At 40.9% G+C, this 19,621-nt stretch overlaps 1 protein-coding gene across 1 annotated transcript in view; it reads left to right on the top strand.

Annotated features, from left to right (window-relative positions):
* Window positions 1–10,985, top strand: part of LOC145403744 (signal peptide peptidase-like 2B) — a 173,895-nt gene extending 162,910 nt beyond the window's left edge. Inside the window, exon 12 of the mRNA XM_080275422.1 lies at window positions 10,893–10,985. Coding sequence (XP_080131548.1) covers window positions 10,893–10,985 — 93 coding nt within the window. The remainder of the gene's footprint in view (window positions 1–10,892) is intronic.
* Window positions 10,986–19,621: the final 8,636 nt, after the last annotated feature.

Consider the following 19,621-nt stretch of genomic DNA (forward strand, 5'->3'; position numbering starts at 1 on the left):
TATGACTATGAGTAGAGGGTGTAATTATTAGTATGGTTTTCATAATGGGTAGGTAGGAAGAGGCTATAAGTGCCTTCAGCAGTATTGATGAGGGGTATGGCTGTGAAGGTTTATATATGGGTTTGAATATGGGTAAGGATAAGGAGTAGGTAGAGTGTAAATATAAAGTATGGTTTCTGAAATGGTTTAGGGTGTGGCTAGTTGACATTTAAGAATATTTCCACGGGATGCACGGTAAATAGATTTGATAATGAATAACAGTATTCATATAGATGGGAGAATGGATAAGGAACTTGATATGAAGGCATTAGGTCTGGATATTGAGTGTGTATGAGGGAAGTGGGTAGGAATGTAGGCATGAGTGTGGACCAGGAGCCTAAACCCTCCCCCCACCCCTATCTTCTCCACTTCACCCTCCTCTATCCCCCCACCCACTCCCATCCACCCTCCATCTACCTCCTACTGCCTGGTGTGGTAGACTCATCAGCCTTTATGTCCTCCTCCTCCTCCTCCTCCTCCTCCTCCTCCTCCTCCTCCTCTGTTTGATAGTCGAGAATAAAAAAATAGCATAAATCAATTGGATGCAGGGATTGATCTCAAAATCTGTACCTTAATCTGTCCCCATTCTCATTTCCCATATATAAATTATTCCTTCCTCTTCGTTATTTACCCTTTTCATTCAGGGAAGTTGGCATGGAAGTAAAAAAGTCTGCTGCATGACGTATGGAAGTGAAACTTGGACCTTGCTGGAAGGACACAATTCAGGAGTGAGAGCAGTGGAGAGGAGCATGCGGAGTTTCGTGGAGAGACAGACTGATAAATAAGGAAGTGAAGGAGCGTTGTAGTGTGGATGTGGATGTGATAGAAAGCATTAGGAGAAATGCATTGATGTGGTTTAGCCTTGTGGAGAGGATGGAGAGTGAGAGACTAATGAGGAGAGTGTATGCAAGTGAGGTGGAAGGGGGGAGAGGGAGGGGAAGGCTGAGGATGAGATGGAGGGATGGAGTAGAGAGGTATATGAGAGAGGAGGGTGTGAGCTGGGAGCAAGGCAGTGAAATGGCATTGGACAGGGCAACATGGAGGTGATTTGATTGTGGCCACCCCTCAAGGGATAGAGGCATCTTGCAATAGATAGATTGATTCATGCTCCATAACTTCCTTCCTCCTTATGCTTTTCATTTTTTTTTTTCTGTCTTCTGTTCCTGTTTCCATTATTACTGTAATCTGTCTTTCTCATCTCTCCCCTTTCCCTCATTCATCTTCCTCCCCATTCATCATATTACCCTTCTTTGGCCCTTACTACTCATGTACTATGTTATACTTACTTTTCTTACTTTTTAAACATTCCTTTTGTCAGTCCTCATTGTACACCTCATTGCATGATACACACACACACACACACACACACACACACACACACACACACACACACACACACACACACACACACACACACACACACACACACACACACACACACACACACACACACACACACACACACACACACACACACACACACACACACACACACACACACACACACACACACACACACACACACACACACACACACACACACACACACACACACACACACACACACACACACACACACACACACACACACACACACACACACACACACACACACACACACACACACACACACACACACACACACACACACACACACACACACACACACACACACACACACACACACACACACACACACACACACACACACACACACACACACACACACACACACACACACACACACACACACACACACACACACACACACACACACACACACACACACACACACACACACACACACACACACACACACACACACACACACACACACACACACACACACACACACACACACACACACACACACACACACACACACACACACACACACACACACACACACACACACACACACACACACACACATTAGAGAGAGAGAAAGAGAAATGCAACTAGGTGCGAGTGGAGTGACAAGATGTGTGAATTTGGGAGAGAGAATAACAATTTAGAGATAGAGAAGATGTGGGTGAGAGGGTGGAAGTGAGAAGTATATTAGTGAAGAGTTGGTGGACTGAACATCGAGTTGGATGAGTAGGAGAAAGGGAAAGAAAAGAGAATATGAGAGTGGGAATTATTTGGGAGAAAAGAGTTTCTTAGTATGAACAACAGTGAGAGATAGGGAGAGCTGAAGCTGAGTATAGGGTAGACACATAAGTGTAAATGTAAATTTATAAGTATTAGGGTTGGTATGTTAATGTAAGGGTAGATCTGTTAGTGTGACTGAGGGTAGATGTGTGAGTTTGAGGGGAGGTGTATAAGTGTGAAGGTAGTTGTGTAAGTGTGAGGGTTAGGTGTGTGAGTGTGAGAAGTTGATATGTGAGTGTGAAATATGTGCAAGTGAGAGTAGATATGTGAGATTGATAGTAGATGTATGAGTGTAAGGGTAGTTGTGTGAGTGTGAGGGTAGATGGGTGAGTTTGAGGGTAGGTGTGTGACTGTGAGAGTTGATGTGAGTTTGTGAGGGTAGCCATGTAAGTATTAGATGTTGAAATTTGACAATTGATAAGTAAATGTAAAAATTGATATGTGAGGGTAGATGGATGAGTGTGAGGTTAGATGTGTGACTTCAAAGGTAGTGTGTAAGTGTGAGGGTAGATATGTCAGTGTGAATGGTAGTTGAGTTAGTGTGAGGGTAGATGTGTAAATGTGCAAAATTGTGTGTGTCTCTGAGGGTAGGTGTGTGAGTGTGAGAACAGATATGTATGTGTGGGAATAAAGTGTGAGTAAGAGGGTAGATGTGAGTATGAGGGTGGATGTGTGAGTAGATTTAAAGTATGAGGGTAGATGTGTGAATCTGAAGCTGGATGTGTGAGGGCAGATGAGTGAGTGAGTGTAGATGAGTGGGTAGAGTGTAAGTATGAGAGTAGATGTGAGAGTGTGTGGCTAGATGTGTGAGTGAGGGTAGTTGTGTGAGTGTGGGTCAACTCTGGTAGTGAAATCATAATCAGGAGTGATGTCATATGAATGTGTCATACTCTCACTCTCTCCCTGCTTACTCTCACTGTATTTCTTTTTCCTCACTCTTACTCTCACTCCATCCCTCATTACACTCATTTTGTCCTGCCATACTCTCACTGTGTTCCTCCTTACTCTCACTCTCTCCCTCCTTTCTCTCACTCTTTCCCTCCTTACTCTCATTTTGTCTCTCCTCACTCTCATTCTCCTCTCACTTACTCACTCCCCCTCACTCTATCCTTTTTCACTCTTCCCCTTCTTTCTCACTCCCTCATGCACTCTTTCCACTCACTCTCTTCCTTCACTCTCACTTCCTTTTCACTCATTCTTTTCCTCTTGACTCTAGCTGTCTCTCTGTCCTTACTTTCACTAACTTGTACCATTGCAGCTATCCTATCAAGCTTTCTTCTCAACTGCATTCCCTGCTGTTTTACTCTCACTCTTATTCTCTCATATCTTATTACTTCATGCCACAAATTCTGCTCCTCCCTTCCCCCCCCCCTCTCTCTCTCTCTCTCTCTCTCTCTCTCTCTCTCTCCCCCATGCAGCTTGCAAAAGGATTTATTTTGCTCTCTCTCTCTCTCTCTCTCTCTCTCTGTCTGAGGTTTATATTATACACAAGATGTGTTCAGAAAGTATTCAACCTTAGATTCCACGAAAATAAATAGCTAACCTGTTGAGCTTGGACACTAATCCCACTCAAAGCAGACCCCTTCTGACTTGACACACATAGCCCAGCATTCTTTCCACTGCCTGAAACATTTTCAAAGTCAGTTTTGGAATCTCCTGAAGGTATTTTGTTGCATTCGTCATGTTTTCTTCTCTCGTGTCAAATTTAGAACCCTTCAGTGGAGTTTGTAGCTTGGGGAATAATCAGAAGTCACATGGAGCCATGTCTGGTGAGTAGAGAGCCTGCTGGATCTGCGGAATGTTGTGCTTGGTAAAAAATTCCCGAGTCAGTCGAGAAGAATGGACAGGAGCTTTGTCATGGTGCTGCTTCTAACTTGTCGCAATCTAGAGGTCCGATCTCTTCCACTGAATCTTGTCATGAAGATGACGGATAACGTTGAGGTGGTTATGTTTGTTGACAGGCTGACCTTCAGGTGTGTATTCATGATGCATAACACCACAGTAGCCAAAGAACAACTGTCCTTATTTCATGTGATAGGTCAAAAAAGATTCAGCACTTAGCTTCACACTCATCTGTCTGACAGTCAGACTGATTGACAGGAAAGGTAAAAAGGGTGCTCTCTATGGTCATACACTCTGCCACACAAATGTCATCCAGCCAGCTTGATCACTTGTCAGTTCCCTAGCCTCATGAGCTCCTATACCTCTCTCTCTCTCTCTCTCTCTCTCTCTCTCACACACACACACACACACACACACACACACACTTACTATACACTTACCATATCAGTCTACCTTCTTATAGTTCTACCCACCTTCAAGTTCACTCAGATATACACTTTTCACCACTGTTCATTCCCATTCTCTCTACATGCCCATACCATTTAACCCCTAAAGTACGCAGTTTGCTTAGCAGGTCTGTCCCTCCAGCTGCAAAACAGGGTCGACTTTTCGACTTTCACCAAAGTAAAAATTTTTCTTCCACATTTCAGGAGACTGAATTTACACACCTGAAAATGTATGTTTCAACCAGATTGACCAAATAGTTATCACACAATCACCCAAAATGTAACCAATCCCCTATGGGTGAAAATAGAAAATGTACAGAAAATGCATTATCCACAGTAAATAATTATATATACATAACTAATGTCGATGTGAAGTGTTCCCTAGGCATGAAATGTCAGTCTGTTATATGCCCATAACAACAAAACAAGCCAGGCGAAAAGTGGAGGTGGAGTGTGTGTGGCTGGAAGGGGGAGGAGGATGGAGGGAGGGGGGAGGAGGGAGAGGGGAGAAGGGTTGCTATGCTCACACTGCTGTAGGGGGTATGTTGGAGTATGGTTGGTTGGGAGGGGACAATGTATAGATGATGCAGTGGGACTGAGGGAGGAGAAGTGGGGGGGTTCCTTCTCCCCCACCTTAGGGGGCCAATCATGCCATACCACCCCAGACACTCTAGCTGTCATTGGTCTGATCCCATATACGTCACCAAAGGGGCGGAGTTAACCTCCCCCAGTTTTTTGTGTGTCTTTATCGATCGTGCGGGTTAGGCTGGCCTGTCAAATTATGCAAAAGCTCGATCGTGTGGCATAGGTCTTTAGGGGTTAATTACTTTCTTCAGTACTGGTTTTACCAGACTTACTTGCTCTGCATCATTCATGAATCACATTATTCCTTAAATTATCCACCCTCCGTACATGACACATATTCCTCAACAGCCCCATCTCCCCTAGTCTTATTGTTGACTGTCTGTTTCATGCAAAATCAAGAGAAAGAGCAGTGGAGATGGGACTGTTGCAGAATGTGTCTGGCATGCAAAGTGTGGATAGGATAAGGAATAATGTAATTTGTGAAAGTTGTATCTCTCATTAAACTGCTAAATCTTTGACTAGGTCTTAATCCCTAAAAGACGGGCATTGGAATGTTTTGACATACGTTCAGGACGGTCATAATCGGCTGGTGCAGTATGGTGGGGGATTGTTGTTGGTTGGTGCAGTGGGGGGGCTGGGTAGTTGGGGAGGTGGGTGTGGGGTGGGGATGGGAAGTTGGGGTGGGGAGGGGGGTGAGGAGGTAGGGAGTGAGGGTGGCAGTAGGGGTTGGAGGGATAGGGTGGTTTGGGATGTGTGGGGGGTTTGGGGATGGGGGTGTGGGGGGTTAGGGTGGGGGAGGGTAGGGGGTTAGGTGGTGGGGGTAGGGGTGGGGGGTGGTGTGGGGGATGGTGGGGATGTGAAGGGTGGTGGTGGGTGTGGGGGGTTGGGGTGGAGGTGGTCAGGGGTGAGGGTGGGGGGTGATGTGTGGATGTGGTGGTAGGGAGGTGGGATAGGTGGGTTGGGTTTGGGGGGGTGGATGGACATGACCACATATGCTGACACCCATCTTTTTGGCTCTAGTACCCTCTTACAGTATATGCAGACACCCCTCTCGTAGGGGTTAAAGATTTTATCTTTATTTTTCCCTCCAGACTCTTATGATTTCAGTCATTCAGACAGTCAACAGATTCATATTTAACAAAGAAAATGTATCATTAATCAAGACAAATTTATGACAAGACTGACTGTAGTTAGGTCACTTTACTTGCTCATAGGTAAGTATTTTTAAACTCTTAAGTCCAGTAATGTATGTTGTATTTTATTCTCATATTGCCAAATGATTTTATTCACCATAAGATGTATTTTCAAACTGGAGAGGTTAGAGGCAACCCTTGTTAACCCTTTGACAAATAGGAATCTCTCCCAAGGTGATAGAGGTCTCTCCTAATTAAAGTAAAACCGTCTAGAAATCACAAAAGTTAAAAAAAAGATACCAGTATGTCACTGGATTAACCCTTTGACAAACAGGAGTCTCTCCCAAGATGATAGAGGTCTCTCCCAATTAAAGTAAAGCCATCTAGAAATCGCAGAAGTTAAAAAAAAGATACCAGAGTGTCACTGGATTAACCCTTTGACAAATAGGAGTCTCTCCCAAGGCGATAGAGGTCTCTTCTAATTAAAGTAAAATCATCTAGAAATCGCAGAAGTTAAAAAAAAGATACCAGTATGTCACTGGATTCAAGGAGTTAATAGTTATGATAAGAAATATTTTGCAGAGAACATTTCAAGACTGCATTTGTATTATATGCTATACATAAATTCAGTCAGTACTGCATGTCTGCTTTGTTTGTGTTTTGTATTAGTAACACAACCTTGCTCATCGAATTTTCTACCTCTTGCAGCAGCCCCTCCTTCGTAAATGTTGCTAACTACTTACCCTTCCCCATGAGTCAGTTGTGGAGGTAAGAATTGTGATGATCTTACATATTTGAGATGGTGATGGTGGTGGGAGCTTTTTCGCTGTTGGACATTTTTAAAGATGTTGATGGATGAGATCATTGGGTTGTACTTTGACTGTGATGATGGTGTTTATATAATACTTGTCTGTGATGATACTGTTTTTGTTATGGTTGTGTGTGGTTATGGTGTTTATGAAATAGTTGTTTGTGGTTCAAGTGTTCTTGAATTATTGTTTGTGGTTATGATGTTCCTAAACTAGTTGTTTGTGGTGATGGGATTTATGTACTAGTTGTGTGTAGCGATGATGTTCACGTAATACAATAGTTGTTTTGTGGTGATGGGGTTTGTATAATAGTTGTTTGTGATGATAGGGCTTATGTAATACAGTAAAAGTCCTGTAATCTGAATTGCAGGGGACCGAGGGTCTTTCAGACTAGTGTTTTTTTCGGACTATTAGGGGGGACCTTTGAAAACGTTAGAAATATGTACATGATCATTAAATAAGCACTTAAAATGACATGGGTTATTTTTTTATTCACCGGAAATGCATAGAAGTGTAGATGAATAGTTGCAGGCAGGTACATCCAGTCCAAGGGCAAGTCCAAGCCAGATGTAAATCCTTAGATGAAGCCCAGAAAAATTTGACAAAAGCCCAGATAAATTAGAAAAATATCACCTTGAAAAGTTCGGAGTATTGGAATATTCGGATTATTGGTGGTCGGATTAGAGAACTTTTACTGTAGTTGTCCATGGTGATGGTGTTTGTGCACTTATGGGCATGTTTTTATAGGTTGTTGGTGGAACCTTGTACAGTATATTATTGTTTGTGGTGATTGTGTTTGCATAAGCCTTTTTTCATGTGATGGTGTTTGTATAATAGTTGTGTGTTTTGATGGTGTTTGTATAATAGTTTGTTATGATGTTTGCATAATGGTTGTTTGTGATGATGTTTGTATAATAATTTTGTGATGATGTTGGTGGAGTACTTGTCTGTTGTGGTGGTGCTTGTATAGTTATTGTTTGTGGTGGTGCTTGTACAGTTGTTGTTTGTGATGGTGGTGGTCCAGTACTTTAATAATGTTTTTATTAAACTAATGTAGTGGTTTTGTGTGTGTGTGTGTGTGTGTGTGTGTGTGTGTGTGTGTGTGTGTGTGTGTGTGTGTGGTGACCATCACCCACTCACTTGATGTACAGTAGTGTTGCCTACTTCTTCCTTCATCCTTATCATTCTTTTTCTGTGTCTGCTCTCCTCACTTCCTATTTCTCCCATCTTTTCTGTCACATTTTATTACTCTTCTTTCCTTTTCAGGCGGCTTTACTAAGTGTTATTCAAAATTTTCCATGCTGCCATATAAAACTGTAAATTCACCATAGCTCCCATTTGTCACCATCACCCTCAAAGCAGTTCCTTTATGCATTGAGACACCGGTCCCAGTGCTTCCTCCATTGTTGGAACACTCCCTGAAAGTCATTTTTGACGAGAGCGTTGAGCACTGTCGGCGTTTCCTTCTGGATGTCCTCACTGGTATCAAAACTATGCCCTTTCAGCTTGATCTTTATTTTTGGGAACAGAAAGAAGTCACAGGGGGCCAAATCCAGTGAGTAAGGAGGGTGGAGGATGATAGTCCAGTTGTTCTTGGCCTAAAACTGCTGGGTATTGAGCGCATTGTGAACTGGGGCATTGTCTTGGTGAAGCAACCAGTTGTTGTCTCGCCAAAGGTTGGGGCATCACTTTCTCACATCTTCACGCAGTTATTGCAAAACACCACAGTAGAAGTGGGAATTGACAGATGAGCTGCTGAATTTTTGCAACATTTTTAGGAGTGGTGCTGGTTGAGGGCCTCTCTGTGTGGTCATCATTGTCAACTGATGTTCGACCAGCTTTGAACCATTCATGCCACTGAAACACTTGTGTTTGACCAAGAGATTGCTCACCAATCACTTGTTGAATTATTGCCAGGGTCTGTTGCATTTTTCTCGAGATTTGTACAAAATTTATTGCAAATATGCTATTTCTTTTTAATATCTGTCTCCAAAATTGCCTGACAACGCATGCTTGACAGCAAACAAATGAATATCACTAATCCCCACGTCTGCCTAGCTTCATGTCACGTGGCTTACTGACTCACAATGCATATTAATATGTACTGCTGCCTAAAAGCGCATTGCGCTACTACAAACTGTTTAGGCATCATAATCCTAGCCTGTAAAATTTTGGATTGCACCTTGTACATTGAGTGACAAATCTAATGGTTTCCTGCCAGCCAGGAAACCATTTACAGTGCTGGGTGGTAACCATATAACCAACTCGTATGTGTTCCCTACGTGTAAACAAGTTGGTTGTTGGAGGTTTAGTGCCCCTCTCCGTAAAACAATTAAAAGCCAAACAGCCACCCCTTACGGAATTATCGCATCTGACTACAGATAGACTGATTGTGTGTGTGTGCGTGCATGTAAGAGAGAGAGAGAAATTACTTACCTGTGTGTGTGTGAAATAATAAATAATGGAAAGAGAACTGGTATTTATGGAATTATAAATAAGTATGTATTGTGTTCATAATCGGTGATGGTGGTTTTTAAAAGAGTTGTTGTGTATTGCGTGATGCTAATTATATATAGTGATATTAAAGGTTGCAATATTGTAGTAGTGATTATGTGGTTGAGAGGAGTTTTGTTGTTGGTGGTGGTGTCGTTGCAAGCCCCTCTGGGTATGAACCTGATAGACTGCAGGCTGAAATTCCTTATATGGAGTCCAACATCAACCTTTCAGGGTATAGGGAGGAAGTTAAGGAACATTTTTACAGCCAGGGAGCAGAGCTGCTTACTCATATCATTGCCACCACATGAAGGTGTAGGTCTGTAGCACCAGGGGTGTGGTAAAGCTTTGTATTAGTTACTTTATCATTATTAATCCTTTCAACCCAAGAACTTTTTTTTTTTTTACCATCAGATGATTTGATTCTGCACAGGGGAGACTGCTTTTAGTGAAAGTGTTAAGGAAGGCTGTACCTAACTCCCAGTTTTAAAAAACCTGTTCTGTATGAAATTGTATCGAGATAGAAAGAATAAATTGTACAGTAAGTTGTTGGAGTGAAGGCGTTAACAATTTACAGAACCAAAAACACTGCCAGTAAATGATAGCAGTGGTTATGATGATATATAAAGTCTAATTACTGTTTTTGTGTCTGTATTTTGGTATTTTAGGTCAGCAGACATCCTTATCACCCCCACCATATACACTTGTACATTTAGCACCGCACTCAACCCATTCACCACATTCTTAATTATCATATGTGTGTTTATCCACTCACAGCTTTGCCTTGCTACTGAACTGTGGATTTTGTGTCTTATTTGATGTGTAGTTCCTTGAAATTGTGGCAGGAGTCTAGTTTTCTTTTCAGTTTTATTTTTAAGAATATTCACAGTTATATGCTGTGTTATTTTTAGGTTTGTTCAGGAATTTTTTTTTTACTATATACTATATCCCTAAACAAGAATGCTTCACACATAATATATTCACAACAGTAACTACTATTAACAACACTGTACAGTGTAGCATTACTTCTCATATTTTCATTGGATGCATATCTGTACTTTTTATACTGTGCAGTACTGATTTAGTATATTTTATAAATGTCATAGCATGTCTGTTCATTTTGATTACCGATTCATATTCAGAACATGGAATGTTAATGATGGAATAAAACTGTATGTTGGTAGGTAGAATAAACTTGCTGAAAATGCTAGCCATCATTAGGTGGTTAAAAATATAGACAAAGAGTAACTTGCAGTCTGACATCTTTATCACCTTTGGTCTGAGGACATTTTACTTCTTTAATTTGTAGGACAACATAAGAAAGTGTTATAATATTCAGTGCAGTGTATTCACAGTGATTGATGGCTGTGATGAGTGTTTTTCCTGCCCATCAGTTTGAGAGCTATGGTGGGGGAGACTCCGGTCCAGAGGAGGAGGGTGAAGGAGAGGAGGAAGTGCGCAGTGGTACCATGCCTGAGGAAACTTAGACCAACACCAGTCCTCGCCTTTGTACTTTCGCCTCCTCTTTTCCTCCCTCCTTCCCCATCGTGCTAGTTCTACCCCCCACAAGTTCTTCTGTACCTGCTCTGACCTTTACTTATCACATGCCCTCTTCCCCTCCACTTGGATATCATATTCCTCCACATTTTCATTTAAGTGTCATTTGTGTTCATTTTCCCTTTCCACTACCTGACTTACACCTTCTTGCATAGCTCATTCTTCCATTCGCTCTCTCCTCTTGTTCACATATTCGCTCCTCAGTTCAACCTGTTCATTCCTTCTGTCCTATATCTTCTCTACTAAGATAGATGCCTTAACTGCCACTGGTTTATCTGTGTATGGCATATGTTCATTTTCCTTTTGTCCTACTTAATTTTCACCTTTTTCTTTTTTTTTCCCTCCCCTTCATCCACCTGCTGTCTCTCAGTGTTGCATGTTTTCTTCCTTCCATTCCCACTCTAGTCCTACCCTTTACCCTTTTACCATAGTAAGCTCTGTATAGTACAATAGTAAGTCTGTGTGATATGTTGCCTTATTTATGTGCATTATTGCAATTGCAGTTTGTGCAGTAAATTACAAAAAAGATTGCCTGTTGAAGTTCCATTGCTACCTGTAAAGCTGATTGACTGGTTTCCTATAATTTGCAGGAGTGGTTCCCTGACATATATTGAGGACTTTATGTATTTGTGTTCATTTACTCATTCCCTTCCTTGACTTTAGCCATCTCCTCATGTCCTCAAATCCACCAACTTTCTCATACTAACAGTTGTCCCATCAGCCTTTGCTCCCACCCCATTAGCTCCCATACCCTTTCCTCCATGATGGAACTATTGTTTGTGTTCATTTTCCCTGTTCCTTTCATTACTTCCACCATACTTTCTTTTCTTCCATTTACCTTTCCTCTCTTTCTTTTCCCTTATGTACCTGTATATTATACTTCACTAAACTAACCTTCCTCACCCTGTTGCTCCCCAAAACACACACAACATCTTTCAGTATTGAAAACATGGTACCCTATCCTCAAATTCAGTACAGTTCAGTCTTGGGTACTTTTTTTTTTTCATTTAACTGTTAATTTTCCCCTCTTCTGATCTCCATACAAATTTTTTCAGCATAGTAAGAGACATCTGCTGTGAAGATGTCAGTGGAGACTGTAATGCCTTTGCTACCAAATGTTTCCAGAGTTTATCAAAATACTCTCAAGTTAGCAAGAATAAATTTAAACTATGTCCTTAGATTAACTCTTTAACCGCGGGCTTGTTTTTCTTTTTCTTGCGGCTCCCGCGGGCATATTCGCACTCTGACAGACTCTCTAAAAATATTTGCCAAAAATCAGTTATTAGTCCTAGAATATTAAAATCACATATGCTTATGGCATATACCTTCAGCTTTCTCCTGGGGTGTTTGTTGAGCCTTCGTCGAGTACCGTAGGGCTTGTGGAGACCTCTGAAGTTGGGTAACAAAGTCTCCACTTTACACCTCCCGACAACCCGTAATATGATTACCACAGCCTGATATTATCACTAGAAACACTATTCTATGATTCTCAAATAGTTTGGAATCCATACTCAAAAAAAAAAAAAAAAAAAAAAAAAAAAAAAAAAAAAAAAACTCTGTGAAAGCAATGAATATTACGAGGGCGTATGACCTTCCCACTTGCGCTAGTTCGCTGCTGGTGTTCTGTCATTTATTATTCATAAAAACACTCACAGTTTATATTTCTATTACTATATAACACTTATATATATCTACAGTCTTTATCCATAAGTTTCCGTCAGTAATAGTAGTTTATTGACACTGTAGGCATTCAATTTCTTTCAGTAAAATTCCTAGCATTCACTTTCTCGTCCTGTATACTAGCATTGAGAGTGAATGTCACTTTCACCTTCACTCTCATAACTCATAGTATTCATACATGCTAGAGTGAAACTTTCACTTTCATTACTCCTAGTGTATATACTCGTATTCTTATAATACTACCCATTTACATTTCTATTTACGTTCTCTTTTATTTACATTATTTACATTTCTATTTTATTTACACTGTGTTATGCACTGTCACTTGAAGTAATTTATAAAACTATTTTCCACTGTTCACTTATATTTACATTCATTGCTTTCACTTGCTGTTTACACATTATTTACACATTATTTACAATTCCACTTGCACTGTTTTACTCAATAGAAAGATCGTAGTCACTCTTTATCAATTGTCAGCCCTTTACCTCTTTCCACACGAGGTTTAGTAGGGGGCAAAGATCACAGGGCCCTTTGCATGGGACTAAAAAGCGGCGGAAGTTAGCAGGAACGAATCAGACGTACCTTCACCTCGAAAGACGACAGTGAACTGATAGTGGTGGCCTCCTGCCGCTTGGCTAGGGTGAGTGCAATACTACCAACTTCAGCCTTGTGAGACCTGCTAATATATAGCAATGAAATGATTGGCAGGAAACCAAGACAATACATAATAAATTAGGTAGTTCCAGGTGAATGTAAATATCACTTAGGCTTCTCCCTTCCCTCCTTATATGTATATTTATTACGAAAATAGATTATACGGCATATTTCAAGGGGAAATAAACAGCGAAAATTAGCAAACGAGTGCACGTGAGGTGTTGTCAGGTGATAATTAGCCAATTCCAGGTGTATGGCACTATCACTTACCGTATTTCTTTTTTGTATATATTATTTGGTATAAGAATAGGGCATAGGGCTTATTTCAATGGATGAAATCAGTGGAAAATTCCAGGGAAGATTTACTTAGCGTAGAATACAGTGTGGTGGCCTGCAATAATTAGGTAGTTACAGGTGAATGTAAATATCACTTAGGCTTCTCCCTTCCTTTCTTATATATATTTTTATTACGAAAATAGATTATACGGCATATTTCAAGGGGAAATAAACAGCGAAAATTAGCGAACGAGTGCACGTGAGGTGTTGTCAGGTGATAATTAGCCAATTCTAGGTGTATGGCACTCTCACTTACCTTATTTCTTTCTTGTATATATTATTTGGTGTAAGAATAGGGCATAGGGCTTATTTCAATGGATGAAATCAGCGAAAAATTTCAGGGAAGATTTACTTAGCATAGCACGGCCGGGCAGGCGAAAGGATAGGGTAATGGAGGGGAGGTAATTAGGGGAGTCAAGAACTGGGAGAAATGGCTAAATTGTCAACAATGGATGGGAGAACAGATGATATTAGGAGTGCTGACTAGTGTTGGACATTGGCAGTACTGATAGATGATACAAGCCACCAATTGAAAGCCCGTGTGAATTCAAAATAACAGAATCACAAAAGTGATGCCCCGCGGTATGATCCCTTGCTCCCAAGCGTCACGAAAGTGACGCCCCGCGGTTAAGGGGTTAAAGGAGTTAGCCTGGTTGGGTAATACTTTTACTACCTTTTTAATTTCACCTTACTTTTTTATATCTTTGTCCTAAATAATCCAGCCATGCTGAACCCAACCAATTCTACCGAATATTTTCTTCTTATGTATGCCTCCTTTGCTTATTCTAACTAGTTCCAACTTATACTGTTTTGTTAAATATTCCTGGCATGCTCGTTCTGACTAGTCCTAAACAAAATATTTATCTCAGTATTCCCATCTTCCTCCTCCTACTCAATCTCAAGTTATATCTACCGGTATATCTTCTGTATTCCTACCTTGCTCATCCCAGCCATTCTTGACATATATCTTTGTCTTATGTATTCCTACCTTGCTTATCATTATCATTCATAACCTGAGTGCCCCTGCTTCTTGCTTCATAACATTTTGCTGAATAGACTTAAGATCTGTAGTATATACATTATTATCAACAAGAAATGCCAGTTTTATACCGAATTGAGATATACGCATAACCCTTTAAATTATCTCTACAAAATATCTAGGGTTATTATAACATGTCAGTAATAAAGTGAAATAAGCAACTCAAGAGTACTGTACTGTCATAGCCAGGTATGCATTGGGGCTGTTTCAAGTGAAAACGTCACATACTGATTTATTGTAAATCAGTGTCAAACTAACATGGGTTCATTGGATATATGTTGGGGGTCAAGGGCCATGTAACCTAAAATCTCAAAAAAACTTACCCTTTTAGGCTTGTACTTCACCTTCAGTAGCATTGTGCATTCCACTAGGGTTAGCATACTTGCCAGACAAATTCCAAATCATAAGTTTCAGTATTTCACACTAAAAAGGTTATCACTCCACTTAATATCACACACACTTCACTATTTGTTGTACACTAGCACTGTTATTTGACGTTAGTGATAGTTTTTCATTAGCCTTGTACACATTGGATGAAGGAAAGGGAGACAGTCACAGCAAACATAAACACTGGGCGGCCATTTTTGCTCAAATGTCTGACAGTTGGCTTACGCAGGTGGCACCTTGTACACACTTGATTGTAATATGCAGCCGCCACATTAATCATATAAATGAATTCCACTGTTGTTAACTTTAAACTGGGTATAACTTTTTTATCATTCTGTCAATTTATTGCATACCAAACCATCGTATACTGGATCATGACTATCTGTATTATTATACGTTACTTATACTGTACAGGTCTCCCTCGTTTTACGCTGTATCGTTTTACGATATTTCGCATTTACGATCGTTATTCTTTAGTACCAAGTGTTCATTTTACAATTGAGCTCCCTCGCATTTACGATTGGACATGTGGAAATCCCGTGCTCACAGGCAAATCAGCTGAGAGTTGCATGGCATACCTGCCCAAACCTCCACTTCCACCACCTCTCATTCTCCTGATTCATGCACCCCTGCCATCCAAACCTCCACCACCCCTGCTTCCTCCCTCTCCACCTCTTGTGTTGACGAGTGATGGGCTTTGGCCCAGGATGTCTCCTAGCATCGGAGGAGACATTAAGGCATTACGTCCTCCAGCCTCGGGGGGGACCGACTAAGGGTGGACGGAGCTACAGTACAGTAGGAGGGTACATAACAGTACATTACAGTACAGTGCAGCTGTATTTCATGTTGTTTTTGCTATTTCATGTCTTTATGTTTGCAAATGTACATACATATGTGATTCAGATGCACTACAATACATAAAACATCATATTATTGCATATTAGATCACTTGTATGGGTCTTGGGTTCCTTATACATGGGTCCAGGAACGCATCCCTATTTTTCCCATTAAACCTTAATTTCGCTTTACGATATTTCGGTTTACGATTGCCTTTCTAGGAACGCATACCAATCATAAAACGAGGGAGACCTGTATATAAAGATTTATGAGTGGTTAATGAAATATCAGTGTTCAGAAATGGTATGTGATTTCATTTTTTATAACACCAGAAACATCAAAAGAATTAATTATTCAGGTATTTGTAAATACCTGCTAAAAATGCTTCTAAAAAATTGGGACTTATGTACAGAGTTTGTGAATTCTTCACTGATGAGCAGTTGGCCACAATATACAAAAGTCATGTGCATTCTTAGATCGAATACTGTTCGCCACTGGAGTGGAGGTGGAGCAGTTGCACTGAGGCAGTTGGACAAAACTCGAAATAAAGCCATTAGATTAATCAGTAATCCTGCCATTACGCAGGAGGTTCCTCCATTATCAATAGAGATGTTGCATCTTAACCCCTTCTTTACCGACCCCTCCCCCCAATGTAAACATTACGTTTACCCCCCATACCGACCTGATAGTTCCCCCTCCCGTAGTGTGAGGGGTAGTGTATATTTTTTGCCACGTCGAAACTATTCACTCTTTTTTTTTTTTTTTTTTGTATACTGATGATCACATAAACCCAGCATGATGTTGGTAATAAAAAAATATTATAAAATAAATCATTATGATATATAAGTTTACATATCTTATGCTAAAGTACTGTTACCCAGGTAACTACTTTGCAAACTGGCTTGAAAAAAATGTCCTGCACAGATGGATGGCTTATTTATTTACTTTGTAAGCTGAGCATGAAGTGTGTGGACACACGTGATGGTGATGGCGACCTTGACCCACTTGTTGCCGAGAGTGCAGCGTCACTAAGCTCGCCACTAATTTCCTCCTCCTCCTCACTCACATCAACTTCGCTATCATTTTCAGGATCACAGTCATCTACCGATACATCAGACACTGCTGCATCATCATTTGATACATATAAATAAGTATCCTCATGAGGAATAAACTCATCACCATCGGAATCTGCCAGAGACGCCATGAGAGAAAAATATCCTGTACACCCTCTCTCGTGGTCAAGTGCGTGGTAACTGACTCTCTCAGGCAGGCCAAGAGGTGTAAATTTTGCCGTATGTCAGCAGAATATAGTACGATATCTGTAGTAGAAATTATAAATAAAATAATCTATCTATATACCTAGGCTGCTTCCCCCAAGGAAAGGGAGGTAGCTGAGACAGGACGACTCACTCTCCATTTACTCATCCATTCAAACACATTCATTCGCATCTTAGCCCCAAAGGGGAGAACGGACAGATCCTCACCGCATCACACCGCACAAGGGTCAACTGCGCAATGCAATCAGTGACATCCACAGCAGGGCCCGACAGCAGAACTGGTTTACCCCTGCCACATCATAACAGACCCATCCCCTTTCCCGCACCTGACCTGACTAGCTGATCAGACCAAATGCGGGAGAATATCCCCTCAGGGCTGCGTCATCACTTATTCATTCACAATTTCTCTCCATTTATTTCTGTCACGCACAGCCACTCTTCCTTGCTCAACAGACATCCCTCTCGCATCCAGCGCTCTCTTCACACTGTCCATCCATCCTATTCGTGGTCTTCCTCTCAGTCTTACACCTCTCACATCAGATCTAGTTATCTTTTTCACCAATTGCTCATTATAATAAAATAATGATTGGTCTAAAAGAGGTTACATCACAGATCAGTGAGCAAGCCATTGGTGCCGCCACAACTCAGTCATGACGTATCTTATGATGTCAGAATTCGTCAGAACTTCGTCACAGTCTTTGTCGTCAAAACACAGAGCTGTTGCTAACATGAGGTCCTCAGAAACAGCCTTACCGAGCTACCCTGAGGCCCATAAGCTGCCATTCATTAGAGGGTGTACCAGCGTACCATGGTAGCGGTTCCAGTGTCTCACGGGTGTTTACTGGCAATGTACGGGGGTACATCAAAACACATTTTTGGTAAAGAAGGGGTTAAGCATTATTTTTCCAATATTTTTACCATAAGTGCTCTGACGAACTGGCTTCAATTGTGCCTCCCCTTCACATTTTCTCCCGAAATACTTGGGTAGCTGGGAGTGCCCATGAACTCACACTCTCTTCCCTGCAATGCAGAACCTCTGCTTATCAAAATTCATTAATTTCAAGTACTACTACTACACTGGAATTCACTTCCTTGGAGTTGCTTCCCACAAACATTCACAAACATTTAATCCACTTTATTTAAATCCATTTGTTATAAATATTTATGAATGGAGGATGCCTTTAGGCAAGTGGACTTGTGTTTTTTATTTCCTTTGTTTTTCCTTCCACCATTCAATGTCTTAAAAAAAAAAAGTACTGTACCTATATCTCATTATGGTTGTACAGTTCTGATTTGTTTGCTCAGGTTTAATAGTACTGTACTGTAGTAAAGCACTGCATACTCTCAAGCTGGTGCTCTGCACACAAACTCATTAATTCACACAAACTCATAAATTACTTGGTGTGTGAGATGTGCATCTGGTTTAGTGGAAGGCAGAATCTCTCTCTCTCTTTCTCTAAGCAATGGTAAGAACAGTATCCATGGTTAATGATTAGGAACACTTGTCCCTAGAACATTTCATTGGAGTGATTATTTTTCACTGTGGGATGGTAATAAAGGTATTAGCTGGAATGCCTCAGTCAGAGTGACAGCCTTGCATAGGTTTAATTCCCCAAGAGGTGACTGGAGGCATTTCAGTCATGTAGCGTCATCAAGGGAAAGAGGCTGGTCCTCTACTCTCAGATGTACTGAATAATGTTAACCTTGCTACAGGTCTTAGCACCTCTAAGGAGGTAATATAGAAACCATTTTTATCACTAAAATCATAATACAGTACTTCCATGTTTCCTCAAGAATGGGAGCAAAACTTCATGTCTTAATGGAGGTATGGATAAAGTACTGTACTGGTAAGCTAAGAAACAATCATTTGGCGGGTACATCTTTTCAGTTTGGTGAGCATTTTTATTTGTTTATTTATTTCTTTAATTTTTCTGTTACTGACCTTACATCATTCTCTTAAAAGATTGCTCATACTAGTGGATCATTAGTGATTGGTACTTGCTGGGAATCAGGTATAGTCCATTCTAAATTAGAATAACACTTGCCCCATAACTCATGCCTTTCCACACCTGCCCATATCCCTTCGCTCTAACTTCATCACCAGTAGCAGTAATTCTGATTGAAGTGAACTGTAGTGACAGGTGATAGAGTGAGGAAGTGTAGGCAGGTGTTGAAGGGTATGAATTATGGCTGAATGTAATTCTAGTATGGAAGGAATTTAAGTTGCTAGCATTCAGCCATAGGGTATAGGTGGTGTGTGTATTGTTATTTTGAATTCCTCTCAGGCAGAACATGAAGTAGTAGGCTCCTCTTGATTCCTGTAATCAGTTTGTTTTTACATGGCAGAACTAGA

Source organism: Coenobita brevimanus, chromosome 61, assembly GCF_032717465.1.
Source record: "Coenobita brevimanus isolate Jiangsu-jjx chromosome 61, ASM3271746v2, whole genome shotgun sequence".
Classification (NCBI taxonomy): domain Eukaryota; kingdom Metazoa; phylum Arthropoda; class Malacostraca; order Decapoda; family Coenobitidae; genus Coenobita; species Coenobita brevimanus.